This window comes from Centrocercus urophasianus, unplaced genomic scaffold, assembly GCF_019232065.1.
Source record: "Centrocercus urophasianus isolate 14NV4802_14NV808 unplaced genomic scaffold, USGS_Curo_1.0 seq_1272, whole genome shotgun sequence".
Classification (NCBI taxonomy): domain Eukaryota; kingdom Metazoa; phylum Chordata; class Aves; order Galliformes; family Phasianidae; genus Centrocercus; species Centrocercus urophasianus.
The window spans coordinates 14,065-39,823 of NW_024884445.1; the positions used below are offsets into that span (position 1 = coordinate 14,065).

At 57.0% G+C, this 25,759-nt stretch overlaps 3 protein-coding genes across 3 annotated transcripts; all 3 read left to right on the forward strand.

The window, feature by feature from the left end:
* Positions 1–98: 98 nt before the first annotated feature.
* Positions 99–24,640, forward strand: LOC122156542 (protocadherin gamma-C3-like). Its single transcript, XM_042811318.1, has 3 exons — positions 99–2,685; positions 16,094–16,152; positions 24,428–24,640. The coding sequence occupies exons 1-3, from the start codon at positions 253–255 to the stop codon at positions 24,588–24,590; spliced, it is 2,655 nt and encodes an 884-aa protein (XP_042667252.1). The 5' UTR covers positions 99–252; the 3' UTR covers positions 24,591–24,640.
* LOC122156543 (protocadherin gamma-C5-like) lies at positions 5,786–8,438 on the forward strand. The gene has a single exon (XM_042811319.1). It carries the CDS (start codon positions 5,901–5,903, stop codon positions 8,436–8,438), a length of 2,538 nt encoding a protein of 845 aa, XP_042667253.1. The 5' UTR covers positions 5,786–5,900.
* LOC122156540 (protocadherin gamma-C5-like) lies at positions 8,789–11,245 on the forward strand. Its single transcript, XM_042811316.1, has one exon. The coding sequence runs from the start codon at positions 8,789–8,791 to the stop codon at positions 11,243–11,245; it is 2,457 nt and encodes an 818-aa protein (XP_042667250.1).
* Positions 24,641–25,759: the final 1,119 nt, after the last annotated feature.

The window sequence follows — 25,759 nt, forward strand, 5'->3', positions numbered from 1 at the left end:
CCTGCGCTCCGTGCAGTTATTGGCCGGGACTCTATGTGCCGCTGTCGACCAATGCTGGAGCGGGAGATCGGGCGGCCCGGCCCCGCTCGGAGCCGGGATGAGGCACTGAGAGGCTGAGAGCGAGCCGGCCAGTGAGTCAGAGCCGTGCCGCCGAGCGATGCCCGTCTCCCCGCCGCACGCCGCTTCCCGGAGCGCTGGGCAGCGGCATGAAGGGGCCAGCTGAGGATTTCTAGGGGGAAGAGGCGGGGAGCGATGAAAGGCGTCGCTGCGAAGAGCCGCGGGGTGACGCCGGGGCAGGTACTGAGCCTCTGCCTCCTGCTCGCCGCTTCCTCCGGGGCTTCCGCCGCCATTCGCTATGCCATCCCCGAGGAGGCGCGGAGAGGATCGGCCGTGGGCAACGTGGCAGCCGACCTGGCGCTGGACCCGGCGCGGCTGTCGGGGCGGCGGCCGCGGGTTGTGTCCGGCGGCAGCAAGAAGTACTTCGCGGTGGATGCGGCGAGCGGTTCGCTGCTGGTGAGCGAGCGGATAGACCGCGAGGAGCTGTGCGGAGCGCTCTCCCCGTGCACCCTCAGCTTTGAGATCGTGCTGGAGAAACCTCTGGAGCTGTACAGCGGCGCCGTGGAGATCCAGGACATCAATGACAACGACCCGGTTTTTCCCAGCAGCCAGGCGAGGCTGGAAATCAGCGAGTCGGTGGCGGCCGGGACGCGCTTCCCGCTAGAGAGCGCGCAAGATCCCGATGTGGGAATTAACTCTTTGCAGACCTATCAGCTCAGCGCCAACCCGCACTTCGTGCTGGACGTACAGACGAGGGTGGACGGAAGCAAGTACGCCGAACTGGTGTTAGAGAAGGAACTGGACAGGGAGGAGCAACGGGAGCTGCACTTGGTCTTGACGGCGCTGGATGGAGGCAGCCCGCCACGGTCAGCCCACGTGCAGATCCACATTGACGTGGTGGACTCCAACGACAACGCTCCAGTCTTCAACCAGTCCACCTATAAGGCGAGCGTGAGGGAGAACACGCCCAGTGGCACCCTGGTCACCAAGGTGAGCGCCTATGACCTGGATGATGGGCCCAATGGAGACATCATCTACTCCTTCAGCAGCCACACGCCAGCCAAGGTACGAGAGCTCTTCACTCTGGACTCGGATACTGGGGAGCTGAGGGTCAAGGGCCAGCTGGACTACGAGGAAACAAAGCTGTATGAGATTTACTTACAGGCTAAAGATAAGGGTGCCGTTCCTGGCGTTGCCAACTGCAAAGTGCTGGTGGAAGTCGTGGATGTGAATGATAATGCTCCAGAGGTGACGGTGACTTCGGTGTACAGCCCTGTGCCTGAGGATGCAGCCCCGGGGACAGTCGTAGCTCTGCTGAGTGTAACAGACTTGGACTCTCGAGACAACGGTCTGGTGAACTGTTTTATTCCCCCTGGGATCCCATTCACGCTCAGTTCCTCCCTCAAAAATTACTACACATTGAAAACTAAAGCAGCTCTGGACCGGGAAGAGGCATCAGAGTACAACATCACTGTCACAGCCAGGGACTCAGGTTCGCCGCCCTTGTCTGCAGTAAAACAAATCCTGGTACAGGTGTCAGACGTCAACGACAATGCACCCAAGTCTTCACAGGACTCCTATGATGTGTACGTGCCAGAGAACAACGTGCCAGGCATCTCCATTCTTAACGTGAGCGCCACAGACCCAGACCTGGGGCGCAACGGCCATCTCTCCTATTCCCTCCTGCAGGGGGACACCGCCGTGGGTCACCTCTTCTCCATCAACCGCGAGAGTGGTGCCCTCCATCTGCTGACCTCCCTGGACCATGAGGACCAGATGGAGTTCAGCATGATGGTGCAGGTCCACGACGGCGGCACTCCGCCTCTTGCCACCAACCTGTCGGTCAATGTGTTTGTCACTGACCTCAATGACAATGCCCCCACTGTGCTGTACCCCCTCCCTAACTCCACATCCTCCTACACCGACGTGGTGGCACCGGGCACTCCTGTGGGCCACGTGGTCACCAAGGTGGTGGCGGTGGATGCGGATGCAGGATACAACGCCTGGATCTCCTACACCCTGCTGCAGGCCACCGATCCCACTCTCTTCTCAGTTGGGCTGCACAGTGGGGAGATCATCACAGCCCGTCAGCTCCGGGAGGACGAGGCTCCCCAGCACACCTTGGTCATCCTGCTGAAGGACCACGGGGAGCCCGCGCTGTCAGCCAGTGCCACCGTCTCCATCTCTGTGGCCGAGAGGGTCAAGGAAGCACTCACCGACCTCACCGATGTGACACCCCCGCATGACTCCAGGAGGCATATGACTTTCTATCTCATCTTGGCCGTCATTTTGGTCTCGGCCGCTTTCTTCATCACCATAGTGTCAGTGGGCATCTTCAAGTGCTACAAGTGGAGGCAGTCAAAGGAGCTGTTCAACAGCTCCAGGAGCACCCTGTACAGGACACCAGGGCCCTTCCACCACGTTGATGCTGTGCGGGGTGGTTTCACACCACCCAACTTCTACCATCAGGTCTATCTCACCACAGACTCCCGGCAGAGTGATCTCCTGTGTAAAAAACCCATCACTTCCAGTCCTCTGGGGAGCCGCCAGAACACCATGAGGAATGGTGAGCCAGGACTGTACCACCAGATGGTGGGCACCGCCAGCCGGCTCCCCACGCCCGCTGAGGTAATGTAGCCCTTCCTTGGCATGTCCCAGTGCCAAGCTGATCCGTGGCTCCTTTGTGCCATACGCCTATGGCAGCAGGTTGAGGTTGGGGGAAATATCCAGTTGCGCCATGTTGTTAAAGAGCAGTTGGTTTCTTCCAAGTCAAAGGAGCCATCCTGTGCGCCGATGACATTTGCACTGTGATGAGCAGGGTCAGGTTGGTCTGTTTACTCCCAGCAGTAGACCTGTGTCTTTTGGATGCAGTTTCGGGTACGCCTTGCATTGCTTAGCCAGTGGAGGCTGAGATCAGCTGGCAACCACTTAAAAATCTTCAGTAGGAACACTGCTGCTTGTGGAGTTTCCTTCCCTTTGCAAAATGAAAACAGAGCGCTTGCAGGTGCAGGTTGGAGCTGTGATCCCTCTGCAACGTGTCCCAGTATGGGACAAGCGAAGTGGGCTGGGAGCCACTGGCTGCTGGTGGGGCAGCAGTGCATTGCATCCTACCGTATCACGCATAGCTGAGAGGTGATGCTGGTCCTGGCCCGTGGCTGTAGAGCAATCTCTTCTCTCTTCGTCTCACTTGGTGTTTGATTCCTGATGGCTCTGGTTTTATTCCCATTTAAGTTCTGTGAAGATGCTCCTCTCAGGTCCGTTTGGTGGGGTCACAGGCTGCCCTCAGGGTTCCTCTGAGCTGGGTGCTGGATGCTGAGCCCACCGCCCATGTCTTCTATTACCATCCCTATCACAAACCCTACAAGATTTGTAATATGCTGTCTCATGGTGCTGTCTAACATCCTGGCTGAATAAATTGCAGGCAGGAACACGTTTGCGCATGCCAGGCTGCTCCTGTGCTTCATCCCTGGTGGGAATCGTGCAGCATAATTTGCAAGCTTTCAATTACAGGAACACTGCAGTCCTCAGAGGTGAGGCTGGGTGGTGGATCCAACAGAAAGGGGAATCTGGTGGGTTTCCAAGATGCTCGGTGCCGGTATTGTGTCCCCTCTGAGAGGTGTGAATGGGATCGGCTGGTTGCTTGGGGCGGAAGGGAGTGTGATGCAGCGGAAGCCGTGCACAGACACAGGGCTCTGTGTGCAGCTTCGCACTGCAGCTGAATCACAGGCAGAAGCACTGAATCTCCCAGAGCTATTTTATGTTCTTTATTTATTTATTTATTTTTTTTCCTGTCTCTCGTCGCTTCTCATACTCAGCATTTCTCACCTGCAGCAGGCAGGAACGGCTGCGGCAGCTGCTGCAGCAAGTGTTTCTGCGCCTTTGTGCAGGTTTTGTTACAGCTGGGGACAGAAATGTCCCCCCAAAGAAGGCTGGCAAGAAGCCTTGGGGATGGCAGGGGGCTGGAGGTGCTGGGGGAGCAGTGAGTGGTTTGAGCCTGGGGATGGAAGGCAATGATAACAGGCAGGTGGTATACCCGAGCTCTACACATCCTCCCTCAGCCCCCCAGGGCTGTGTGAAAGCAGCATCGACTGGTGGATTTTCAGTCTTTGTGGTGAAAGGTAGAGCTCAGTGCTGCAGACTGTGTCAAGCCCACAGAGGTTTTACATCTGCAGGGCAGCAGCCAGCCTCAGCCTGATGCAGGGGGGATGGTGCTGCTGGTCCCTCCCCGCATGCATGCTGGCTGGCTGTGCAGGTCGTGTCTCGTGCCATGCCGGGTCCCTGCCCTGTTGTGACCCCTCTGTGTCCCCATCCCAAACCCTGGCAGATCCCCCATGCCAGATGCTTGCTGCTTGCTCCCACCACCTGGACATCTATGAGCAAATTCTCTCGTAAGGAGGGGCTTCACCGGACCCGTTTCTGTAGGAGCAGGGCCCCGTGTGGCACTGTCTGTCCCTCCGTGACGCTGCTGCGACACTTCGCGGAGACAGGGTGACGGCGAGTGGCACCGTCGGAAGCCCCCGGGGCGCATTAAGTCCCACCGGGCTGCAGCCGAGGAATTTACCCGCAAGGCTTTTTCGTGATCTGGCCCTTTAAGAGCGCTTCTCCCCTCTCTGAGAGAGCAGTAGGCGGGACGTGGGCGGAGCTCTGCACCAATCACGAGCTGCGACAGCGCAGTCTCGGATTGATTGGCAGCAGAGCGGTGCCGCCCGTAGCACTGGAAATGGGCCGGGAGGGGCTGAGGAGGGGACGGGGGCACGGACCGCGGCAGAGCCGAGTCGAGCCTTCCTTGACGGCGGCGATTCCGGGCACCGTCTCCATCCTCTCCCCTGTCCCTGAGGTCCACTGGGTGCCCGGATGGAGGAGACCGGCAGGGCCGAAGCTGCCCCCTTCCCCTCCCCCCCCCAGGGCCTGGGGGCACGTAGGGAGGTCTATGTGCCCCGAGTGCACCCCGCAGTAGAGGCTGAGGCTGCTGCAAAGCTGTGCCTGCTGCAACGTGTGCATCTCCTTGGCATCCTTCCCTGCATAATGCCCGATGCTGTGGTCCCATTCTGACCTGTGGGCTCATGGGTGCTGCTGAGCTTCACCTGTGCCAGATGGGGATGAGGTGCCCAAGCAGGTGGCCGTGGCAAACAGTTGGCTGCTGGCTCTGGCGGCTCAGGAAGCCCTCCCCATGGCACCCATGGTGTTGGCAGCTCTTGGTGTGGGCCTTCCCGGCTGATAGTGGCACCAGTGGCAGCCCCACGGGGTTGGTCCCGAGGTGCAGGCATCAGATGGGCACAGCATTAACCAAGGGGGGAGATAGGATAGGGGAGGGCAGCCCTGGCACCTTGGTCCTCAAACAAGCACTTTTTCATAGGGCATGAAAAAGCCCTTTGGCCCGTGCTCGTTAAAGCTGCCCTTTGTGTGCGGGCACGATGTGAAGCCACCATTGTGGGAGCGGGAGTGAACAGGGAGGGTTTGTACCTCGCCGGCTTGCAGGACGTGCAGTTTCCCAGAGAACGGGAAGCGAGCTGAGGGAGCAAGTGAAACAGGCTGGGCCCGGGGGTGGTGGGCCCCCACTTCCGGCAGCCCCCCGGGTCCCCCATTGGGTGCACGGGGACAGAGCTCTCGGCCAATTGGGTGCTGATCTGAAGCGGGGGATCTGCTCTTCCCCCACCCCCCCCCCGCGCTGGGGCTGTGATTCAGCTCCCCTCCCCCAGCCCACCCCCTCCGCTCGGATGCTGGCAGCCGAGCTGCAGCCTCCTACAGCCCCGGAGCTGCTTCCCCGAGCTGGGGAACAGAGAGCCGGGGATTTTTAGCGGCTCCGCAAGGCCGGCTGTGTCCCGGGTCCGGTCTTGGGCCAGATGTGTGTGGACATGGAGAGCATCAGCCACCAGCGACCCGCCTGGAAATGGCAAGTACTGAGTTTGTTTTCGCTCTGTGGCTGGGGCTGGGTCTCTGGGCAGATCCGCTACTCGGTGCTCGAGGAGTCGGAGGTGGGGACCGCGGTGGGGAACGTGGCCCAGGACCTGGGCTTGAAGGTGGAGCAGCTGGCGGGCCGCAGGCTGCGCCTGGGCTCGGAGGAGAGCCGGCAGCACTTCGCCGTGCGCCTGGACAGCGGTGTCCTGGTGGTGAGCGAGCGGCTGGACCGGGAGCGCCTGTGCGGAGCCGCCTCCAGCTGCGTGCTGTCAGTGCAGGTGGTGGCAGAGAACCCCCTGCAGCTCTTTCGCCTCGAAGTGGAGATCCTGGATCTGAACGACAACTCCCCCAGCTTCCCCACAGCCCGCCGCAGCCTGCGCATCGCAGAGTCCGCCGCCGTGGCCACGCGCTTCCCCTTGGAGAGCGCGCAGGACCCCGATGTGGGCACCAACGCTGTGGGTTCCTACCGGCTGAACCCCAACTCCCATTTCTCTTTGGACGTCAAGCAGCTGCAGGATGGCAAACTCTTCCCGGAGCTGGTGCTGGAGCGCGCCTTGGACCGGGAAGAGCGGCCAGAACTGCAGCTGGTGCTGACAGCCGTGGATGGGGGCAGCCCGGCCCGCTCGGGCACAGCAGAGATAACGGTGCAGGTGCTGGACATCAATGACAACGCACCCGCCTTTGACCGTGCCACGTACAAGGTGCAAATCCCAGAAAACACACCTGTGGGAGCTCTGCTCCTCCAGCTCAACGCGTCAGATCCCGACGAGGGCCCCAATGGGGAAACGCAGTACTCTTTTGGGGTGCACACCTCCGAGGCCGTCCGGCGACTCTTTGCGCTGGACCCCCAAAGCGGTGAGGTGCGGGTGAGCGGGGAGCTGGACTTTGAGGAATCGCCCTTCTACGAGATCCACGTGTGGGCCCGCGATAGGGGTGTGCCTGAGATGGAGGGGCACTGCGTGCTGCAGGTGGAGGTGGAGGATGCCAATGACAACCCCCCAGAGGTTCTGCTCACCTCCCTGCTGAATCCAGTGCCTGAAGACACCCCACCAGAGACTGTCGTGGGGCTTTTCAACGTGCGGGACCGAGACTCGGGGCCCAATGGGGATGTGAGCTTGGAAATCTCCCCCAGCGTGCCGTTCGCTGTCAGGTCCTTGCAGAACCACTTCTCACTGGTCACCCGGCAGAGCCTGGATAGAGAGACCACCTCGCAGTACGTGGTGCAGCTGATCGCCCAGGATGGTGGGTCCCCTGCTCTCATCACGAGCCTCACACTGCTCCTCAATGTATCCGACGTCAACGACAACCCACCATGCTTCCTGCAGCCTTCCTATGATGCTTTCCTCCCAGAGAACAGCCCGCCGGGCTCCTTGCTCTGCACCGTCTCAGCTTCAGACCCCGATGACGGAGACAATTCCCTTCTTGTTTATTCCATAGAGGGCCACGTGCAGGGTGCTCCTGCTTCTTCCTACGTCCACATCAACCCCAACAACGGCAACCTCTATGCTCAGCGCACCTTTGACTTTGAGCTCCTGCAGGTTCTACCCATCTCGGTGGCTGTGAGGGATTCGGGATCTCCCCCGCTCAACGCCAGTGTCACTGTCTACATTTTTGTGCTGGACCAGAACGACCACTCCCCTACCATCCTGCACCCTGCTGGTGATGGTGATGTCCCCACACCGGAGAGGGTCCCGCTGTCTGCCCCACCGGGCTACCTGGTGACCAAGGTGACAGCAGTGGATGCAGATGCTGGGTACAATGCCTGGCTGTCGTACCGCCTGCTGCCAGAGTCCACCGAGCCCTCCTTGTTCCATGTGTCACAGTACACAGGGGAGGTGCGGACGGCCCGTGTCCTGCGGGACACCGATGTGGCGGTGCAGCAACTCCTCATTCTGGTGGCAGACAATGGTGACCCACCGCTCTCCACCACCGTCACCATCAGCGTGGCCCTGGAGGAGGAGGCTTTGGAGGAGAGCTACAAGCCCCGGGATTTCCTGGCCGGTACCAAGGAGAAGCCGGACCTGACCCTCTACCTGATCATCGCACTGGCAGCTGTCAGCACGGTGGCACTCGCTACTGTCACCCTCCTTGCTGCCTGGTGCCTGCGGCGCCGAGCCCGTGCTGCCGCTTCTCCCCGCTGCTGCTGGGCTGCCGAATCGCCGTCCCGGGACTTCTTCAATCATTCCAGCCCCAAGCTGCAGCTCTGTTCCGACGGCACCCTTAAGTACATGGAGGTCACCCTGCGGCCCACCGACGCCCAGTCCCAGTGTTACAGCACCTGCTTCTCTCCCGACTCCGACCGCAGCGACTTCACCTTCCTGCGTCCCTGCCCGCCCCCCGGCACCCTCCCGAGGGAACCCGGGGCTTTCCTCTCCGCCGCCGGTACCCTGCGGGACGCCGGCCAGGTGAGCGCCGGGGGAAGGCGGGGCCGGGCCGGGGCCGCACGGTGCCGACCCCCGGTTCCTCCCCCCGCGGGGCGCTGAGGGCCGGGGGGGCCGCCTTTGTCCTCCGGGCTCGACGTGGGGGGCTCGGGGTGGGGGTGTGGGGGAGGGGGGCTGCGCGGGCCCACCGTCGCTCGGGGCAGCGCGGCAGGTTCGCGCCGCGCCGCAACCATCGAGCGCCGCGATTGGTGCCGGTGTTGCTGTCCTGAGAAGAAGAGCGGCGATTGGATGAGCGGCGCGGCGCACGGAGCCAATGGAGGGGCGGCTGCGCCGCGCCCCCCCCGTCGAGCCGCGGCCGCCCCAAACAATGAATGGGAGCGGTGAGCGCTGAGCGCGGCCCCGCAGCGCGGGCGGCCTCCTCCGAGGGCATCGCTCCCCGGGCGCCGGCAAGGATGCTGAGGGCAGGAAAGGCGGGCTGGTCCCTGGGGCTGCCGCGTGTCTTCTCCTTCTGCTTGTTCCTGCATAGCTCCTCTGCCCAGATTCGCTACAGCATCCCGGAGGAGCTCACCCGGGGCGCCTTCGTGGGCAATATTGCGAAGGACCTGGGCACCGATGTGGGGAAACTGGCGGCGGCCAATCTGCAGGTACTGTCCGATTCGGATTCGCAGTACTTCTCCGTCAATGTGAACACTGGGGTGATAATGGTGAGCGAGCGGATAGACCGGGAGCAGCTCTGTGGGCAGAACCCCCGCTGCTTCCTCCACCTGAAACTTGCCATCGAGAACCCGGTGGAGTTTTACCGCATCGAGGTGGAGATCCTGGATATCAATGATAACTCCCCGGAGTTCCCCAGTGACGAGGTGTCCTTGCGCATCTACGAGCTGGCATCCCTGGGTGCCCGCTTCCCCATCCAGCCTGCCCAGGACCCTGATGTGGGCACCAACACCCTGCAGACCTATCACCTGAGTGCCAACGAGAACTTCAACCTCAACGTGAAGGCACGCACGGATGGTGGGAAGTTCCCTGAGTTGGTGCTGGAGAGGGCCCTGGACCGAGAACACAGAGCCTTCCACCACCTCGTCCTGACTGCTGAGGATGGGGGCTCGCCCCCCAAGTCCAGCAAGACGCACATCACTATTCAGGTTCTTGATGCCAATGACAACCACCCAGTCTTTGACAGACCGTCTTATGGAGCTCGCTTGGTGGAGAACTCACCGCTTGGCACCCTTGTAGTGAAGCTAAATGCCACCGATGTGGATGAAGGGCCCAACGGGGACATCCGCTACTCCCTCAGCAGCCACAACTCGGATGCCTTACGCCAGATCTTTGCCATTGATGAGCAAACTGGAGAGATCCGTGTGCGGGGCAACTTGGACTTTGAGGAGGCGACGGTGTATGAGATTGAAGTGGAGGCCAAGGACATGGGATCGCCCACGATGGAGGAGCACTGCAGCGTGGTGGTGGAGGTCACTGATGTGAATGACAATGCTCCTGAGGTCATTCTGACCTCCTTCTCCAGTTCCCTGAGTGAGGATGCGCTGCCGGGCACGGTGGTGGCCGTCATACATGTCAAGGACAAGGATTCTGGGGACCAGGGCAAGGTCCAATGTCATGTGTCTCCAGACCTTCCCTTCCAGCTGCGCAAAGACTACGAGCACCAGTACTCGCTGCTCACGAGAACCCGCTTGGACCGGGAGCATGTTGCCTACTACAATGTCACCATCTCGGCCTCAGATCTGGGCAGCCCTCCACTCTCCCGCCACACCATCCTGCCCATCACCCTGGTGGATGTCAATGACAACGCGCCCCATTTTGAGCAAGCGTCCTATGAGGTGCTGGTGGCAGAAAACAACCCGGTGGGCAGCGTGCTGGTTACTGTCTCTGCGGTCGACCCAGACTCAGAGCAGAACTCCCGCCTCTCCTACTCCATCCTGCAAGCTGGTGGGACAGAGCCAGGCCTGGATCCGACTCGCTACCTCTCCATACACCCTACAAGTGGCCAGATCTCCGCCAAACTCCCCTTTGACTATGAGCAAACCACCTATCTCCAGTTCCATGTAGAGGTCTCTGACGGTGGCTCCCCAGCCCTGAGGAACAGGACGCTGGTTCATGTGTTCATTGCAGACCAAAACGACAATGCCCCGCGGGTGCATTTTCCCAGGGCTGGGGAGGATTCCGCCACCCAGTTACGCATCTCCCCCTCCACCGCCCCTCTTGCTCTCATCACCAAGGTGGTGGCCATAGACGCGGACTCGGGGCGCAACGCCTGGCTCTCCTACCATCTCATGGAAGCCACCGAGCCGGGACTTTTCAGCGTGGCCCTACGCTCCGGGGAGATCCGCACCACCCGGGCCCTGCAGGAGTCGGATGCTTCTGCACATGAACTGGTGGTGGTGGTGCGGGATGCCGGGGAGCCACCGCTTTCCACAGCCGTCACGCTGGTCGTGTTGGTGGAGGAGAGGGGCCCCGAGGCCCTGTTAGGCTCCGAGGCTCAGGCTGCAGACGGTGGGGGCTTGCCCACCATCACCATTTATCTGATTGCTTCTCTGGTGCTCATCTCCAGCGTCTCGCTGGTGGGACTGGCAGTGCTGGGTGTGCGGTGCATACGGCGGGGCTCCGTGCCTGCTGTCCAGGGCTGCAGCGTGAAGAGCGTGGACACGCTTCAGCCCCCGCCCAGCCACATCTTTGGGCACTTGCACTATGAGCCCAAGCAAGGGGACACGGTGATGGGCGTCCAGGTGACGGCCACGGCTCCCCCAGCCCCGCGCTACCGCTCCTGCTTTTCACCCGTCTCTGACATCAGCGAATTCATGTTTGTGAAACCCTCCGTGGGCACAGCCGGTGTGAAACCGTCGGCGCCCAGCGAGGTGAGCTCGGGAGCGGGAGATCCCGGTCCCCGGCCGCCTTAGGGGAGGGGGTGCAGGCCGGAGCCCGCCCGCCGCTGCCGGGAGTCCCCGGTTCCCGGTGTCGGGGATCCCCGGCGCCCGCCCGGCGCTGCGGAGGCGGAGTGGCGGCTGCTGGAGGGGGGGGGGGGGGGCCTGCGCCGTGCGTATTTTGAGGAAGGCGGTGGAGGAGGCAGAGAGGAGGGAGGAGGAAGAGGAGGAGGAGGAGGAGGAGGAGGAGGAGGGGGCTGTTGAGAGACGTAGAATTGTCACTCGGTCCATCCCCTTCGCTCGCTGACTTTGTGCGCTTTCGGTGTGCCGGGGAGCCGCTCGGCCGAGCTGCCCCCCCCCCCCCCCCCCCCCTCCCCCCCCCCCCTCCCTCCTTCGTTCTTCCCTCCCGGTCCCGTTCCCGTGGCTCCGGCGGCAGCTTCGTCCCGACGCGGCGCGCTCGGATCGGGGCACGGGGCTCTCGGTACGGCGGCGGCGGCGGCGGCTCCGGGGCGGGCGGCGGGGGGAGCCGCTGGGAGCCGCTTCCTCTCCGTTCGCACAGCCGGCTCGGCATGCTGAAGGACCGGGCTTCACCGTGGCAGCTCCCGCTGCTACTCGCAGCCCTTTCCAGCCTGCAGCCGCCCGGCAGCGCCCAGCTCCGTTACTCCATACCCGAGGACCGGGAGCCGGGCACTCCGGTGGGCGACGTGGCCAAGGATTTGGGAGTGGAGGTGCGGAGCCTGGCAGCCCGCAACCTGCGCCTGGTGAGCGAGTCTGAGCAGCGGCACTTCCAGGTGGACCTGGCAGCAGGTGTGCTGCTCCTCGACAGGAGGCTGGACCGCGAGGCATTGTGCGGGCAGAGCCCCGCCTGCTCTCTGCACCTCCAGCTCGTCATGGAGAACCCCCTCCAACTCCACCGTGTCGAGGTGGACGTCCTCGACGTGAACGACAACGCGCCGCAGTTCCCCAAGCCGGAGGTGGTCTTGGAGATCACAGAGGTGGCCAACCCCGGGACTCGGCTGCCGTTGGAGGTGGCAGAAGACCCAGATATGGGCTCCAATTCCATCTCCACCTATGAGCTCAGCCCCAGTGAGCATTTTGGCCTGAGCATCAACGTGAGAGGAGATGGGGTCAAAATGCCTGAGATCGTTCTCAAAAAAGCGCTGGATAGAGAGAAATTGGCTGTTCATCACCTAATCCTAACAGCACTGGACGGAGGGAATCCAGTGAAATCTGGCACTGCCAAGGTCACCATCCATGTCCTGGATGCAAACGACAACCCTCCTGTTTGTGACCCACCTGTATCCAAGGTGAATCTGGAGGAGAACGTGCCAGTGGGCACTCTGGTCACCAAGCTGAATGTCACCGACCTGGATGAAGGCCCCAATGGGGACGTGGAGTATTCTTTCAAAACTAGCAATAATGCACCTGGTAAATTCACTAAGCTGTTCAGTTTAGATTCCCGGACGGGGGAGATCAGAACCAAAGCCCCTTTGGATTATGAGGAATCCAGTGCTTATGAAATTGCAGTCCGAGCCCGGGACAAAGGATCCCCAGCCATGGAAGGACACTGTCATCTGCGGGTGGAATTAATTGATATCAATGATAACAGCCCTGAGATCGTGCTGACTTCTCTCTCCAGCCCTGTGCTGGAGGATGCGACCCCAGGAACGGTGATTGCCCTCATTGGAGTAAAGGACAGCGATTCTGGGGACAACGGGCATGTCCATCTGCAGATAGCCAAAGAGCTCCCATTTAAGCTGGTGTCATCTTTCAAAGAGCACTTCTCACTGGTCACAAACGGTCCCCTCGATCGGGAGAAGGCCAGTGGGTACAACATCACTGTGAGGGCTACGGATTCGGGATCACCACCAAGGGCCACACAAAAAACTTTCTATCTCCAAATCGCCGACGTCAATGATAACGCACCGAACTTCTCCACCCCTTTTGATACAGCTCACGTGCTGGAAAACTCTCTCCCTGGAACTTCTGTCTTTTCAGTGTCTGCATCTGATCCCGATGAGGGTAGTAACGCCAAGCTGACTTACTCCATCCTGGACAATGGGATGCAGGACATACCCATCTCAACTTACTTCCGCGTAGACCCAGACAACGGCACCATCTACACTGTGAGGGCTCTGGACTATGAGCAGGACAAGGTGTTCCAGGTGCCCGTGGAGGTGAAGGACTCTGGCTCTCCTGCCCTGAGCAGCACTGCAGTTGTCCACGTCTTTGTCATGGATCAGAACGACAATGCCCCCACCATCGTCTACCCATCCATCCCTACAGGGTCTGCCTTCCACCAAACCATCCCACCCTTGGTAGAACCTGGCTACCTAGTCACCAAAATCGTGGCTGTGGATGCCGATAGCGGCCATAATGCCTGGCTGTCCTATCAGCTGGAGGATACGGCTGAGGCTCTGCCCTTCCAGGTGGAACATCGCACCGGGGAGGTGCGTGTTGCAGCGGCTCTGGGCGAGTCGCCGTCTCCCCACCGCCTGGTGGTCCTGGTGCACGACAACGGGACGCCGTCCCTCTCGGCCTCGGTGGTGATTGTCATTTCTCCAGAGGAAGATGGCGTGCAGGACTTTGCCAAGTCCTCCGACTTGCCTCAATCATCTCCCAAGGACAACAACTTAACGCTGTACCTCATCATCTCTTTGGTGTCCATTTCCCTCGTGTCGTGTGTGGTGTTCGCCGTGGCGGTTGCCCGCTGTCTCAGAGTGGGCTCTGCTGGCTGGGCTCTCGTGGGCTGCTGCCGGGGGTCTGCCCGCAAGCCCACCTCCCATCTCCATGGGCAGCTGAGGCCAGATGGCTTCATTAAATACCTGGATGTGGGCAAAGCGGGGCTGGGCTCCCAGGCACAGAATTACACCTCCTGTTTCTCCCCAATGTCTGAGCAGAGTGATTTCCTCTTTGTAAAACCCTTCAGCCACTCCAGCACTGCGGAGACCGTGGCTGCCTACGAGCAGGTGGCCAGCACTGTAGCGAGTCCCTGCGATGGGGTAAGAGATGGGGGTTCTCACTGCTGCTGCGTGAAGTGGCTGTGGGGGATTTTGGTGATGATCTCCCTCAGGAGGTGGCAGGGAAGGGGGTTGGCTGTGCCGGGTGGAGGTGGGGAATGGGATGGCCGTCAGCATACAACAAAAGCGTGCGTGTTTGTGGAGCTGGAAGCTTCCTCTTGGCCCCGTCCGGGCTTTCTGAAGTGATTCTTGCAGTGGGAACATGGGGTTTGGGGTGTTAAACTTCTTGTTTAACCCCTTTATGCTGTATGGAAAGAGAGGAGGAGAAGACCTCAAAGCCAGGTCACCTGGGTGCTTCTTTTGCTCTGTTTTAGGAACATATTGGGATTTTTCTCACTCTTTGCCTCTCAGGTATTATTAATTTCTGATTGTGCCATGGCAAAGGACTGCTTTCTAGCTTGGTAGTTCTGAGCAAGAGGCTGAATTCTCTTTTCAGCGCTGAAAGTAGTGCGTTTCTGCAAAGATCTTGCTAACCTTACGTGCCCTTGGGCTCGCAGAGACCTGAGCGGCGGGCGTGCTGTGAAAACTTCAGCCACTTGCCTTGGGATATCCAAACCCAGATGGAAGTGGCTGCATTTAACTGCAGCTTTTTTAACTTCGGGATATAAAAAGTAAAGTCACTTTGTGTCATAAATGCCTGCCCTAAATTTGAAAGTGGTAATTGCAATAGGGATTGGAAAAAATAGACTGGGACGGGCTTATCTGATGGGCAGTCGTGTGGCAGTGTGTGTGCAAAGCTATGTGGATCTGCAGTCTGGAGGGTGAGTGTGCAAGTGGTGCGATTTGTATGCAGCAGGAGTGGAGTGGAGCTCTTATTCTAAGGGGACTCAGTAATTTATTCTAATGTATTCCTTCATGAGAATCATCAAAGCTGTGGTGAAATTAGTCAAATCACAGCTGCTAAATAAAAATCTAGGTCAGCTGTACCCGTTTCCCTTTGCCTTAGTAATTGCAAGTACAAGCAGAATAATCCTATAAAGCTGGTGTTCCGTGGTGCAGACCAGGAGCTGCTCCTTCCTGAGGTAACCAGGAGAAACATCGTCCTTCCCAGGTAGCATGTCATCATTTCAGAGTTAATTAAGAGCTTGTGACATTCGGAAGTTGTGCTCCTTGCAGACAGCTCGGCTGTGTATGCTGTGCACAAAGGCGCGATGCACACAGCCTGCTCTGCATCCATCCTCAGCTACAGAATGCCCGTTGTCTGACAGGGAAACGGCAGGGGCAGAAAGCAACACGAGGTCTGCTAAGCGTGCTGCTGGGTCTGAAGTTTGCTGTGCTTCCTGAACAAAGAATGCTTTTCTTTCTTTCCTCTCCGCCGTCGGACGTTCATTCTTTCTTCTGCAAACAGAAAAACATTGTAATGCACTGTGACCACAGCGTCTAGGAAAGTCATTCAAACACCAAGTGTGACACGCAGGCTCAGGCAGACCTTGCTAAGGGCAGAAGGACAGGTTAGGAAGCTCTGTCACCACCTTACCTCCTACTGAAAGCATCTTTCTCGGTATCAATTAACAGTGCCACCCCCACCCCCCCCAGCTCATTCCTTCAGTGCCATCTCTCCTGCTGGAGCAATGCCCTTATCAGTTTATTTCATGCTTCATTTCTTTCACAGCCTGGTTTCCTGAGCTGCTTTGGAAGATTATTCACTGAATGGTTTTTGTCACGCTTTTTGGTATTCATGCTGGTCCAGAAATACTCAGAAGAAAGGGAAGGAGTGGGGGTGGGGGAGCTTTTTTTTCCCTATTGTTCTAATAGATCTGCTTCACTTGGAAAGAATACACCGATATCCCAGGCTGAAATAATCCAGGATTGGTTTGCAGGTGAGAATGGAGGTATTAAAACTCTTTTTGTATTTCCTCTGCAGCAAGCTCAGCCTAACCCGGACTGGCGCTTCTCTCAGACCCAGAGACCTGGAACAAGTGGGTGAGTGCTCCTTTCTCTGTGTATGGATGTGGTGAAGGCTTTGTTCCTTTACATGTTGCTCCCAGTGTGGGAAGTCCTGGTGGTGGAAGCTCTGTGGATGGAGTTTCCCTGTTCTGGGTAGAGCTGCCACAGAGCCAGAACCAGGGGTGTTTCTGTGCCAGATCTGTGTGATGATGATTGGAGAGCTCTTCGCAAACAGCTTTGGTGTCTGGTGGGACAGTTAGGAACTGGAGAGAGCAATGGAGCTGTGAAAGGGTTAAAGGATTGGGGAATATGCTTCACATGGCGTTGTTATCTAAAGCAGATTCTGAGCGCTTGGTTGAGATTTATGTAGGTTCTGAGTGCAGTATTGTGGTTCCTCCCCCTGCTTGGATGCCACTGGGGGCTGCTGTGAGTCCCTCTATCTGCTTTGCCATGAGCACCCCATGGCAGTCAGAGGTTGTGTGGGTGGTGGCTGTCCCCAAAGGCCCCTCTGGAGGAGTGTGTTCCAGCCCATCCAATGGGTCTCAGCAGCAGCAGGTCCCTCACTGAGTGCTGTGTTGTGTGTTTTCTGTTCTGGAGTTGGGCTGAGGCTGAGATCTCTGGACCCAGCTCCAATTTTGGGGAGTTGGAGCCCTTCCTGCATTCCTTGGGAAGTGATGTGTTGCTTTGTTTGGGTGAGAGGCCGTCCCACTGGCACTGGGCAATTGGGCAGAGGGGGACTAAGGGAAATAGAATTAGATCTCAGGAGTCAGGAGTCTCATAGGAAGGGCCCTTGAGGTCAGGTGCAGCTTTCAAAACTGTGGCTGAGATTTCACCCGTTTGTGCATAATGTCAAAAAAAAGGAGAAGCATTTACTTTTCATCTTCCATGAGTACCATCAGGGTGAGAAAAGACTTGAACAGGGAACCCACCTCCCCAGCCACAGGTCATTGAGGAGGAGGCTGCCTCCTGGGGCATTCCTGCAGGAGCAGCTGGCAGCACCTGCTGGAGGGCATCTGGATGCTGTGCTCACTTGCCTGGGTCCTGCAGAGAGAAGAGTCACTGTGTCCCCATGCTTTATGGTTACTTGGTGGCCTCTTGGCCACCAGGTCCTGGGTTTAGGGATCAGAGCTTGTGTTTTGGGATCAGCACTTGGCACTCACAGCACTGACAGTGTCTGAGTCTTTTTGGATCATTCAGCTTCACGGAGGGGAAACTAAGAGACCGCTAATAGCTGTAAGGAGCGTCGCAGTAATTAGAGTTTTTTATTAGGTTCTCCTAGCTGGCAAAGGTGAAATGGACTGATGGTTTGATGTAAAGCTGAAAGTATTGCTGCCAGGAGCCAGGCATGGGCTTTAAATAAAGCTGTTGCTGGGAGAGTGTTCTCAGAGCTGTGTTCAATCCCCACCACGGAGAACTTTTTTAATCAGGAAAAATCTTTGCAATCATTCACGCTCTGCTTCGAACGACAATTAACTGCAACACCCTGATAATGCAGAAGTGCCTGAGAGCCCCTGTGATGGTTTTGCTGTCAGAGCAGCCCTATTGTTCTCTTTTCCAGCACCCTGCTGGGGCTCGAGGTGCAGCACCAGCACAGTGAGAACTGCTTAAGCTCATGGCAGGGACCTTTCTTAGGTCATGGGACAGTGGCCTTAACCCAAAACCATGGCGTGGGCCCTTCACGTGCTCCCCCTGTGCTGTTCCCTCTGCTTGCTAAGTGCCCTCCCCTTCTGCTGTGCTGGAGCTGCCCAAACCCTGCCCTGTGGCTGTCCCTGCTGTCAGCCCATGTACGGCTGTGTCACCTGCTGCTGACACGTGTCACTCTCTGACATGGGCTCTGCTTGGGGCTCAGCGTGCACAGCATCTCCCAGCAGGAAGAAAAGGGATGTGCTCTTAACTGTATTTGCCCAATCTGAATTAAATAGCAGTGAAAGCAAGACAGCTTAGGCTGAGGTTTGAATGGGTGCCAGCGGGAGCCCAGCACTGACCCTAAGCTGGAACGTGGGCTAAGTATAGGATTTTACAATGCTGTGATTTCTGCAGTGCTGTGTTCCTGTGAGTTAGGACAGGGAACTATCCCAAGTAACTGGGGGCTGGGGAAACCTGGCCACCAAAACAAACCACGCTGCCTCTCAGCAGCTGCAAGCAGCCAGGGCTCAGGGTGAGCTCAGCAGAGCAGGGCCATCTCCGATCCACACATCTCTGCATTCAGAGTGCATCCATATGGGATAAGGAAGCAAACTTTGTGATCTGAAACACAAGAGAGCTCTGGTTGCACATGCTCAGAAAGTAGAGTTCAGACAGCATCCTTTAGAGACAGGGGGGTCAGGGCTGTAGCTGGGCAGAGCAGTTCTCAATCTTGTTTGGGAGAAAAAGGAGGATAAATGGATCTATTTAATAATCTTTGCATTTTGTTTTCTAAAAACAACAACAACAAACCACTCATGCTGTCTCTGGGCAAATATAAATGAAGAAGGAATAATACCGAGCAGCAAATGCAATTCTCAAACAAATCAGATCAGCAGCTGCGGGGGGATTACGATGATGAGCAGTCTGAGTGGTGTGGCCATGGCAGCACGGCAGGGCAAGCATCTCCTTGGTGGGATCTGCATGCAGCAGTGGATTCAGCAAAGCACTGGGTGAGGATTTCCCACCTAGAAAGCAGGGGAGGAAAAATAGGACAGGAGGGGAAGGCCCTGGGTTGCTCATAGGAGTGAGCGGGAGGAGATGTCCCAGCTGGGAAGAGCTTGTCAGTGCTTCCATCATGGTGATCCTCCCATCGTGGGAGGATGGGGATAGGCCAGGTGGGCTAAGCCAGGAAGGTGGTGGGGGGTTCACAGGGGGTAGCACTGGGACCCCCAGCTGATTCCAGGACAGGGAGGAGTGAATTCTGAAACGATAGAGAGCTCTGATCCTGAATTTCCCTGTGCCACTGGTTTCCAGTGCTGGATGTAGTCTGTGGAGATGTTTGCTTCACTCACCCGTTAAACAGCATCACAGCTGCCTCGTCTGACCCCCATCCATGCAGGGAGGGAGGAACAAGCAGGGCGTGCTGTCTGGCTGTGGAAATGCTGCAGCAGCAGCACCAATGGGAGAGCTGTGAGGGACAGGAGGGTTTCTTCATTCTTGGTTTCTTTTTTTTTCCCCAAGAATTGAGCTTTCAGGAATAAAGGCAGCCTGCCTGAGCTGGGTGATGGAAAAGAGCTTCCTGAGAATATTCCTTAAAGCTCTCAAGGAGCTTTGGGTCTCCGATGCTCGCAGAGACTGTGGGTGCTGCTGAGGGCTGCCTGCAGTCAGGGGCTCCTGATGGGTGGTTGGAATGAGGGTTCCTACAGCCCATGGAGCTGCTCCAAGCTGCTGAGCTCTGCTGGTGCCACGTCCTGGGCTGCATTTCGTGTAGTATTGGAGGTTGTCAGTGTAAAATTTGCACCTCCAGCCTAGGTGTATGTTTTGTGTGTTATACATCTTGCCAAACAAACCCAGGAAGGGCTGGGTGGTTGCGTTTGCAAGGCAGGTCTTGGTGCAGGATGGACTGCAGACCATGCAAAGGCTCGCAGCTTTAGGTGGGACTGTGATTCCCTATTGAATGTGACAGTGAAAATGTTGCTTTGGAGCACTATGAGCCTGCTTGGAGCTGTGCTCTGAGTGGGTGCTGCCGTCCCCTGTGCTGTTGGGTGCTGAGGTGGGGATAGGAAGGAGGGACCCCTGGTGCTGGGTTGGTGCTCCTGGATGCTTATTGGAGCACACAGAATCATAGAATGGCCTGGGTTGAAAGTGATCTCAAAGATCATGAATCTCCAACCCCCCTGCCACATGCAGGGCCACCAACCTCCCCATTTAATACTAGACCAGGCTGCCCAGGGCCCCATCCGATCTGGCCTTGAACACCTCCAGGGATGGACAGGGCATCCACAGCCTCTCTGGGCAGCTGTTCCAGCACCTCACCACTCTCTCTGTAAAGAATTTCCCTGGGGACAGGTTGCCCAAGGAGGCTGTGGATGCCTCATCCGTGGAGGCATTCAAAGCCAAGCTGGATGTGGCTCTGGGCAGCCTGGTCTGGTGGTTGGTGACCCTGCACACAGCAGGGGGGTTGGAAACTAGATGGTCATTGTGGTCTTTTTCAACCCAGGCCATTTTATGATTCTATAGTTCTATGATGCCCTGAGCCACCTGGATCCTGCCAGGGGGTGCAGAAGGTGTGGAGCATAGTGAAGGGAACCAGCCCAGCCAGGGGATATGTTTTTCACTCTGGACAGCCTGCAGCATATCAGGAGTTGCATTCTTGTGGCATTATGTATAGAAACATTATTTTGGGGAGTCCAGCAGGTGTGACACGTATTAGTTGATTTTTTTCCTCTCTCCATCTGTTTCCTGTGCAGCTGAGCACACACCATGCTCAGCTACAGAGGCGCAGGGATTGACACAGAGGTGCAATTACGTCTCAAAATAGCTTTCCAGGTGTGTTTGTGGAGTGGGGGGGTGGCAGAGACTTTGGGGCCCTTTGTTCTGACTCCCCTTCCCCCCCCCTCTATGCAGAGCAGTATCTCAGCAGCTCAGGAGCATCCCCATTGCTTTGGGAGGCTGCAGATCTCCTCCTGCTTTGCCTGCTAAAACTGTTCGGTCTGTTGTGAAGTCAGGATCTTAAATCTGTGCCTTGTCCAAGCCCTCCCCAGTGCCTATAATTGCATTACAGAAGAGTCAGGGAATGCACAGAGAGTGGGGGAAGGGCGGGCAACATCCTCTGTTAAGGGAGAAGGAAGGAAATCACAGCGAGTTTTGATCTAGCACTGATTTTTGGGGGGAGGTTTGGATTTGGGTGATGGGATTGATTGGGGGAGGGTCTATAGGGTGAGGGATGCTGCCCCCAGGGCATGGCTGAGCTGCCATGGCTGTGTCCCCAGCACACCTTAAGAGGCTGTGTGATGGCTGTCACTTTCCCCACTCCTTGTCACTTTGCCAGCACAAAACCACATGGGGCTGAGGTTTTATTGCTGCTGCTGCTGCCTCTGGCTGGGGCTGGGTGTGGGAGGAGGCTGAAGGAGGAAAAACAGCGATGCAAGGAGGGGGAGGAGGGTGAAAGGGTCAGCTTGAGAGCATCAGTTCTGCTGGGGAATGGGGCTGGGGGAAAGGGATTGGAGAAAGTGCCTGGCCCTGAAGGTTGGGAGGGGAATACTATGGCTGGTGCTGCCCCTGCCAGCGGGCAAGGAGGCAATGGGAGGCTGGGGATAAATGGGAAGGAAGGGAAAGGGTCGAGGGTGAGGTGGACCCCAGCTGTGTGCCCCCCATGCACAGAGCCTGGTGGGATTTGGAGCGGTGGGTGGAAGCTGCAGTGCTGCTGGAAGGACTGGAAAAGCCCAATAAAGAGAGGAGGCTGAGCGGGTGACCACCCTGCTGGGCATCTCCTGGGGCCATAGGGCCACATGCTCAGGGTCCTCCTGGGCACCCACAGCACAAGCGTGGCACAAATCAGACTTCCAGCTGCAGGATGAGGAAAACAAGTGGAAAACAAGTTAATCTCGGAAATTCACCGGGCTAAAAAAAAAAGAAAAAGAGATGTTTGTGAGGCATTTGGATGCCATAGTAACGGTCTCCATAGAAACCCTGCAAGGAAATGAATATTTCTGTACTGGAAGTGGAAATAGGGACGATGCGTTGGCTGGGGTGGCAGAAAATAGCAGGTCAGTGGTGCAAGGCCCGCCCTGCTGCGTGGGCTGATGCCTTCGGGCTGCTGAGCAATGAGGCATTGCAGAGCCTCACCAGGGGCTGCAGGGCATGCCTCCCATTTTGGGATTGACAGCTTTTGGCTGGGTTTGGTGGTGCCCCGTGTACCCGTGCTTTGATCTCTTGGATGCAGCATCATTGGGTCTGGTTCCTCTTTGTCTCAAACACAGGTTTGCTTCCTTTCCTCCAACCTTAGTGCTGAGATTATTCCCCAAATCTAAATCCAGATGTTTTCCGAGCTTTTGAAGCGTGGAATGGAATGAAACAGGAGGGAAATTAAAAAAAACACCAACAAAAAAACAACTCTGTCCTCTGCAGAATGGGTTTTTATAAAAAGCCTATTGAGAAAATGCCATTTGTATTAAGAGCTGCCAGTCCTTGAAGCCCATTTCCATAGGAACCACCTCCTGTTCCGGGCAGTGCAGCCTCAGCCATTCACAGCCCTGTCCTATAGCTGTGGCAGGCAGCCAGCTTTGCCCATCAGCTGTGTGCCTCTTTTTTTTTTCCTTCTTTTCACTATGTGAAGTTATTTTAGGATGCTTTTAGATTACTGCATTCATGTTTCTCCTGCCTCTGAATTCCGGATGATTGCGCTCGCAAGTAATTCAGGCACTTGAATTTCCTGCATACAGAAATGAGCTCAATCAGGGCTTCTGCAACCCTGGCATTTCTAAAATAGCTCTCCAGTGTGACATCATGGGGAGCAACATGCTGCTTTGTGCAGTACTGGAGAGTGCTGGGTGCTGTAAGCTTGCAGGAAGGACCTGGCTCTGCATGGGGTAGAACAGGAGGATCTGCAGACCAGATTGTTCTGGCTGGGCTGTAGCCTGCAGGTCAGAAGAAGAGATGGTTCTCCCCAATTTGGCACCAGTAGGACCCCATCTGGAGCCCTGAGCCCAGCAGGAGAGCAGGAGCTGCTGGGGTTAAGTGGTGGCTGCGTGGGTTGTGGTTTGCAATGGGGTTTAGGTTGCTAAGTCCTTTATAGGATCTCTATTCCCAGCCCTGACGTGGAGCAGTGCTTGCTCCTCGAGCATTGCCACCCATTGAGGCAGGCAGGCCTTGAAGTCTTGAAGCCATGCCAGCGCACGTGTGGCAAGGTATAAATAGGTTATGGGATGCCCCGGGTTGCAGCAGATGGCAGGCAATTCGGAGCCTCAGCGGGCAGCCTCTGCTGTGTCAGGGATGGAGTGTCACCTGCACAGATAAAGCAGGGGAGTGAGAGTGGTGATGTGAGGCTGCAGCCCTTGCCTGTCCCCACTGTGCCCACTGCCCACGTCCCTCAGTGCCACGTTTACCCCTGGGGATGGTGACTTCAACGCCCTCCCCCCAGGCAGCCCATTTGGGTGCATTGCCACTATTCCTGAGAAAAAGCTTTTCCTAATATCCAACCTGAACCTCCCCTGGCACAACTTAAAGGCATTACTGCACAATGTGTTGCTCCGTGATGGAGTAGGGTTGCGTGGGGTCTGATCATGGTTCTCAGCACACTCATACAAGCATCTGCATGTTTAAAATTTCTCTGTATAGGACACTTGCACAGGGAGGAAAGGGAGAGCCTTGCATTCAGGACTTTCCTACTTGCAAGGCGATGATGTAACTGGGGCAGGGACCCAGCCATGGTAGATGTGTGCTGTGATCATGCAGCTGGTGGGACTTTCAGGTCTCCCTGCTGGAAGGAGGGCTGTGGGAACACATCCCTGGCTTCTCTGATGGGAAACTGTGGCCCCGAGTGAGGGGTGGTTGAACACAGCTGCCAGGCACCTGGCAGACATCAATGCAGAGCTTGTTTGAAGGCGCACAGAGCGCTGATTGTAACTTTGCTCTGCAAAACTTCCTGAAGGGAAGCCTGGTGGCATCCCCACAGCTTTCCCAGGCAGAGCTGCCCTGCTCAGCCCCCAGCAGCTGCCCCATGTGGTCACCCAACTCCGCTCGCTGCTCTTGGTGGCTGCTCTTGGACTCCCTTCAGAGCAGGATTTCGGTGATGGGCAGCTGCCTCCCTGCTGATCCCAAATCCTGTGGCTCCACAGGATTTTCTCACCTTCGTTCCCATGAATGAAGCTGCAGAGTGGAATTGTAGCCTGAAATAACTGGAGTTGTAACCTGAAATAACTTGGAAGGGCAACAACCCCATGTGGCTTTCAGAAGGAACCTGGTCATACAAGGGCGCGTGCATCTCTGCAGGTCTAGAACTGGGTTGTTTCTTGTTGTTTTTTTTAATGTGTGTTTGTGGTATTCAGCTGTGGGAAGGCACCTAAAGGGATTTGAGGTCGTTAGGTGCCAGCTGGTTCAACCAGCAGGCATTAGGAAGGTCTTCCTAGAAGTACCACTCAGCCCCAAGTACTTTGGTGGTTGCTCTTCAAAAGCCTTGGAGAGGGATGGAGACTTCTGACAATATTTACACTCCAGAGTGTTGCTTAACAGAGGGATTTGAAGCCCTCACCCTCCTCTCTGCCAACGTTGCCCACATCCAGCTGTAAGCTGCTTGGTTTTCCTGCAGCACTGCCGTCTCCAGCAGATCCCTTCCCCAGCCCACCCCTCTTCTCTCAGCTGGAGTAACACGCCATTTCTTTCCTTTTGTTTTCTATTCCCACAGCTCCCAGAATGGAGAGGAAGGTGGAGCCTGGCCCAACAACCAGTTTGACACGGAGATGCTTCAAGCCATGATCCTGGCCTCGGCAAATGGTCAGTCTCTACTGCATGCAGGGAAACTACAGCACAGGGAAACCGTGGCCGTCTCAGCTGTGTGCCATAGATAAGATGCTCGTGTGGTACTGGTGTGTGTGGTACACTGGAGAGGCTTCAGAAGGACTTCTTGAGCAGATGCTGATGAAATTACCCTTCAGGGGAGGGAGAAGGGGAGGGGAGGTAGAATAGAATCAGCCCATCCCCACTAACCACATCCCTCAGTGCCACATCTGCCCTTTTCTTGAACACCTCCTGAACCTCTGCTGGCACAACTTAATGCCATCACCTCTTGTCCTGTCACTGTGACCTGGGAGAAGGTAGAGAGTGATGAGGTCTCCCCTAAGCCTCCTCTTCTCCAGACCAAACCATCCCAGTTCCCTCAGCCACTCCCCATAAGATTTGTGCTCCAGACCCTTTGCATCCTTGCTTCCCTTCTCCAGATACGCTCCATGACCTCAATATAGTGAGGGGCCCAGGACAGGCAGGATTCAGGAAGAGGAGATGCCAGAGATCCATCAGCATCAATCCAAGTGTAGACAGGGTTATCTCTTTCATCCAAACCACATTATCTGTGTACTGCACAGCGTTATCTGCCTGGTGGTGAGGCTGTGCTGAATGAAAAAGCTGATGTATTACAAGCTGTGTGATTTCAGAAGGCTGCAGTAAATGAAATATCTGCTGTGCCCTGACTTGCTGTAAGGTGTGGAGGTAGAAGGCTTGGAAGATCTGCTTGTGGCCTGGGGACAGGCAATACCAGGAGTGTAGTGAATGCCTGCTGCAGTCCCACTTACTGCAAGGTCCTGTGTCTGTGGGCAGCCAGAAGCTGATGCTCAAAGCTTGAGGCTGCTGTAGAGAAAAGCTTCCTCGTGTCCCCACAGTGCCGTGGAAATAGGGATGCTCTTAGAGCAGTCCTGCAGGTCTTAAGAGAGAGAGCCCAACAAATCTCATGCCCAGAGATATGTGTGCCCCTGGGCGGTCTGAGAGCACTGGGTTTGGGGTCACAGTGGCCTTTGTTTGGGGCTATTCTCATGTGTCCTTGGTTTGCTCTGCTGCGTTGTGTGAAAGCAGCAGGCAGGGAGGGGTGTTCCATGGCTTTGTGTGAGAGCAGCACAATTACCACTCCACGCAGCGCTCTGGATAACGAGCCTGGTTTTCCTAAAGCTTTTATTTATAAATACCTCCGAGCCTTTTCCCCCTCGGTTTAAAAATAGGAGCAGCAGCACAGCCGTAAAACGCTGGG